We start from the raw sequence: 5,344 nt of genomic DNA on the forward strand, positions 1-5,344 counted from the left end.
CGAATCGGTTCTCTGTTCATTTGTGACGCTGAAGAAGAGTGATGGATGTCACTCGAAACGTCCAGAAATAAATAAAAATCCGTAACTGATCCAGTAGTAGAGTTTGAATTTTCTTACGAGGATAACAAAAGAAAAAAGGAAACAAAGGAAGAAAAAGAGAAATAAATTAAAAGGAATAAAGAAAAGACTAAGCAACTGACCAAGTAAGAGAGAGACTACGCTGTGTGGTGAGGATATGACTTTTTATGAGTCTTGCCTACCTGCAGCTGGTTTGTACAGTGTTGTCCCTGATAGTGAGTTGTTTTCTCCCCCCCCCCCCCAGCCTGTTTGCCTGGGGCTGCACAGGTCAGATTACATGCTCGACTCTCCCAGTGGGTCCAGCCAGGAAAACGGGGAACCTGTTGCCAAGCAACCGCGCCTGGACACGCCCGACAACGGTAGCCATGGGAACGGAGAACCACGGCTGGACCAGCTGCAGCTGAAACAGATTGAGATCAACTGTATTGCCTCGAGTTTCGGGGGTCTGGGGACACAGATGCCAGACTTACACAGGTACCAGCTAGTGTGTTGCCTATATGCCAAAGGGCAGATATACCGATACAGATGCAGGAGATGGAATCAGGACAACTTTCTAAACAAAGATTAGTGACGTAGTGACTGAACAAACTGCAAAGATACGTAGCTGCATCTACAGTAATCATCTCTGGTTCCCATTGTTTGGACTCACAAAACTATGGACTTACACAGGTATGCATGTAGAAAATGGACTAACTTGTTTTATTGTTTATTATTAAAGTTTTTTGTTTAATGCAAATTTTCCTTTTTTGCTCATAGTACAACAATGTTGCTGTTTTCCATGTTTCAGGCATGTTTTACGACTCTGCGAGGTTTCCAGGTTCACCACCGACCGGCATGTGAGTGTGAGGTTTACTCAACGTTACTGCATCATGTACACTGTAGCTGGTAGCCAAATGGAAGTATTTCATTGTTGGTTTGTTTGAACCAATCTTTATTCATTCATGTTATTCATTATTGTTCTCCTTTTCTGTTGTTATTTCCCTTGCCAAATGTTCCTTTGTCTCCTACCACAGTTGCCACAGAACCGGGCAGTGTGGAGTTTAGCAGAGGGCCTGGCAGCAGCCTGGGAGCTGTACGGGGAACGCAGGTGAGATACCCGCAAACAGTGGTGGGAGACCCAGCTGCCATCCATGTCGTCTGAGGATAAGGAAATTGTGTGAATTAGATTCTGTTGGTGCACAAAAAATGGCTGTTATGTGCCACAATGCCATAATGTATTGTCTGTAAATTTTGTGGGTTAGAATTAGATATGTGTCTTTACAATGCCATCATCATGGCACATTACTGACAGATGCTCCTTTGATTTCAGCACCATCATTGTGGGTTAGATAGTAGTAGTAGTAGTAGTAGTAGTAGTAGTAGCAGTTAGTAGTTAGTAGTAGTTAGTAGTAGTTCTTACTGACAGATGTTCCTATGATTCCAGTGCCATCATCGTGTTTGTAGTCCAGGAGGAGAACAGGAACGCGATGGACCAGCGCTGGCTGGAGTTCGCCGCCATGGACAGGTCAGAAATGTTGTCTGTGTGTCGTGTTTGCACTAAACATGGATGTTTTAATCAAGCACGTGAAAACTTCAGTCCAAAGACTAGCTTTGAATCTGGTTACTCAGGAGGTTGATGTACTGTAAGTCTGTAATATCACTGTCAGAAGGTGGAGTTAAGGAATTGCTAGCTGAGATAGTTCAACAAATTGAGCATAAAGCATGGCAGCATAAACCTTCAGTTTGAAAGACTAGCTGTGATGGGCGGTGTCTGATGTTGCAGGAACCCCAGCATCAGGGTCAGACGTTACACACTGACAGAGATCCACCACAAGGGAGAACTCAGGCCTGATAAAACACTACTCGTGTAAGTATGCCGGCTGTAGCCAAACCAGTTTTAGTCCTTTTCATCCCACCTTGCCTTACTCTCTGCATACCCCCTCATCCCACTCATGTTTTGTATTGACTGGTGCCTATTACCGGTGTTACAGAGATGGTCTGGAGGTGGCAGTGGCATACTTCAGGGCAGGATACGTTCCACCAGACTACCCCACTGAACATGTGAGTATCATACAGTACATACCAACAGACTACCCCACTGAACATGTGAGTATCACACAGTACATCCCAACAGACTACCCCACTGAACATGTGAGTATCACACAGTACATCCCAACAGACTACCTCACTGAACATGTATCACACAGTACATCCCAACAGACTACCCCACTGAACACGTGAGTATCACACAGTACATCCCAACTGACTACCCCACTGAACATGTGAGTATCATACAGTACATCCCAACTGACTACCCCACTGAACATGTGAGTATCACACATTATGTCCTACCTGGGCCGCGATTACGTTCGATACGGGTGTTCCGGCCCGTGTGATAACTAGCGGTACGGCCCGGGGGTTCTTAACGCGTACGGCCCGGGGCTTCCAAATGTTCCATAGAACGATTTGAACGCGTTTCGCCCTAACCGCGTGCACCGCTTTCGAAAATTCGAACACAAAATTCGGACGTTGGAATTGATGTTGTTGCATTGTTTGGGTTTAGGGACACCAAATGTTCGCCTATTTCGCATTAAAAGGCGTGTTTTCTTGGGTGGGTATGACATAAATAAAATACGTCGGGCGATCCGACGCGCGGTCGGGCTGGTACCTCGGGCGATACGGAATACCCCGTGTTGTATTCTATATGTACATACCAACAGACTACCCACTGAACATGTATCACACAGTACATCCCAACAGACTACCCACTGAACATGTGAGTATCACACAGTACATCCCAACAGACTACCCCACTGAACACGTGAGTATCACACAGTACATCCCAACAGACTACCCCACTGAACACGTGAGTATCACACAGTACATCCCAACAGACTACCCACTGAACATGTGAGTATCACACAGTACATCCCAACAGACTACCCCACTGAACATGTATCACACAGTACATCCCAACAGACTACCCCACCGAACATGTGAGTATCATACAGTACATCCCAACAGACTACCCCACTGAACATGTGAGTATCACACAGTACATCCCAACAGACTACCCCACTGAACACGTGAGTATCACACAGTACATCCCAACAGGCTACCCCACTGAACATGTATCACACAGTACATCCCAACAGACTACCCCACTGAACACGTGAGTATCACACAGTACATCCCAACAGACTACCCCACTGAACATGTGAGTATCACACAGTACATCCCAACAGACTACCCCACTGAACACGTATCACACAGTACATCCCAACAGACTACCCCACTGAACATGCAATGTTCATTTGCCTCCCATTCACTTATTCTTTGATAGCAGCTGTAAGCTTTTCTTTTAGCGTTTCTGCACTAGTCTGCAGCTACAACTAGTTAACAACAATTAACACTAAGAAATGTGAGCTTACTTGTTTTTTACCTTCCAGGAGTGGAGGGCCCGATTGCAGATAGAGCAGTCCAAAGCCATCAAGTGCCCGTGCATTTCCTACCATCTCGCAGGCACTAAGAAAGTGCAACAGGAGCTAGCCCAGCCGGGGGTGTTGGAGCGGTTTTTAGAGGACCCTGCGGCAGTGGAGAGAGTCAGGGCGACATTTGCAGGGCAGTACACACTAGAACTGGTGAGTCAGGGCGACATTTGCAGGGCAGTACACATTAGAAATGGTAAGGAAAATAACCTAGATAAAACTCAACTTGCAGTGAGCTAGTTGTAAGAACCAGCAGAGTTTTTAATACTACATTTTTAGTGTAAAGGGCTTTCAGCACCAAGGACAGCTCTTCACGTGAAGGTGCTGCTGCGAATGTAATGTACTAACAAATGTCACTCCACAAGAGGAACAGTGCAGTGAATACTCATTTTGCTTTAGACAATGAACAGGTAAACTCGTAGGTATTTGTGATGAGATATGTTGAGATGTGTTGAGTTGTTGATACGTGATGAGATGTGAGATGTGTGCTCTGTTGTCTGTAGGGAGTATTTGTGATGTGAAATGAGATGAGAATGTGTCCTGTGTTGCCTGCAGGGAGCCCAGGGAGACCAGACGGTGCAGATGGTGATGTCGGACCCCGGAAGGTTCGTGATGAAGCCACAGAGAGAGGGCGGAGGTCAGTGTTACACTCCGACGGCCAGTTTGGGCTGATAGGGTGTGGCCAATGGGAGGGCTGGTAAAGTGTGACCAATGGGACGGCTGGTAGAATATGACCAATGGGAGGAATATAGGGTGTAGGCAGTAAGAGTAGGGTATTGCCAATGGGAGGCCCTCTAGGGCATGTCGAATGGGAGGGCTGCTAGAGTGTGACCAATGGGAGGGCTGCTAGGATGTGGCCAATGGGAGGGCTGCTAGGATGTGGCCAATGGGAGGGCTGCTAGGATGTGGCCAATGGGAGGGCTGGTAAAGTGTGACCAATGGGAGGGCTGGTAGAATATGACCAATGGGAGGGCTGCTAGAGTGTGACCAATGGGAGGGCTGCTAGAGTGTGGCCAATGGGAGGGTTACTAGGATGTGGCCAATGGGAGGGCTGGTAGGACATGACCAATGGGAGGGCTGCCAGGGTGTGACCAATGGTAGTGCATGATCTGACCAGCCCGTTTATCGCCAGGCCACAACATCTTTGGTGAGGACATCCCGGCAGCTCTGCGCGGCATGAAGGACCCGCAGCAGAGGACAGCGTACGTGGTCATGGACCGGATACGCCCGGCGGTGGTGTCAATTACCTGGTACGGCCGGGCAGCGAGCCGCAGCTGACCGAGGCCGTCAGCGAACTGGGCATATTTGGGGTGTTCATCGGGTGAGTAAAATGTCTGCATTATGTAGCAGCCCTGCTAAATGGAAGACAGAAATGATCAAGCAAACCACGACAAATTCTGACATTTAAGCAGCTCCCTTTAAGTACGTGTAATGTATTAACATTCATACAATAAACCATTGATTGCATTTCAGTAATTGTTGAATTGAACCAAAATTGATAAATTTTACAGGAAGGGGGGTGAAGTTGTTCTGAACCGGGAGGGCGGACATCTTCTCCGGACCAAACCATCCTCAACAGAAGACGGGGGTGTTGCTGCTGGCAATGCCCTGTTGGACAGCCCATACCTCATCTAACACATACCAGTTCTGAACCTGACCTCCCCTCCACCCTAGTGGTTTCTCCTGACTCGTCAGTCCCAATAAGGCTTCATCGCCTATTTCTCAGATGTACTTCTCAGAGTCAGACTTGCTTCTAGACTAACTAGGCATAGAAAAAATAGTTGTTTCCTTGTTTCCCG

At 47.3% G+C, this 5,344-nt stretch overlaps 1 protein-coding gene across 1 annotated transcript in view; it reads left to right on the forward strand.

Annotated features, from left to right (window-relative positions):
• LOC109477675 (glutathione synthetase-like) overlaps positions 1-5,338 on the forward strand; it is a 7,342-nt gene extending 2,004 nt beyond the window's left edge. The window contains 11 exon segments of the mRNA XM_019779012.1: positions 323-552; positions 866-914; positions 1,092-1,165; positions 1,502-1,582; positions 1,841-1,924; positions 2,049-2,118; positions 3,507-3,698; positions 4,101-4,182; positions 4,678-4,782; positions 4,785-4,866; positions 5,057-5,338. Coding sequence (XP_019634571.1) covers positions 323-552; positions 866-914; positions 1,092-1,165; positions 1,502-1,582; positions 1,841-1,924; positions 2,049-2,118; positions 3,507-3,698; positions 4,101-4,182; positions 4,678-4,782; positions 4,785-4,866; positions 5,057-5,180 — 1,173 coding nt within the window. The 3' untranslated portion in view covers positions 5,181-5,338.
• Positions 5,339-5,344: the final 6 nt, after the last annotated feature.

This window comes from Branchiostoma belcheri, unplaced genomic scaffold (genome assembly GCF_001625305.1).
Source record: "Branchiostoma belcheri isolate BF01 breed outbred unplaced genomic scaffold, Haploidv18h27 scaffold404, whole genome shotgun sequence".
Classification (NCBI taxonomy): Eukaryota; Metazoa; Chordata; class Leptocardii; order Amphioxiformes; family Branchiostomatidae; genus Branchiostoma; species Branchiostoma belcheri.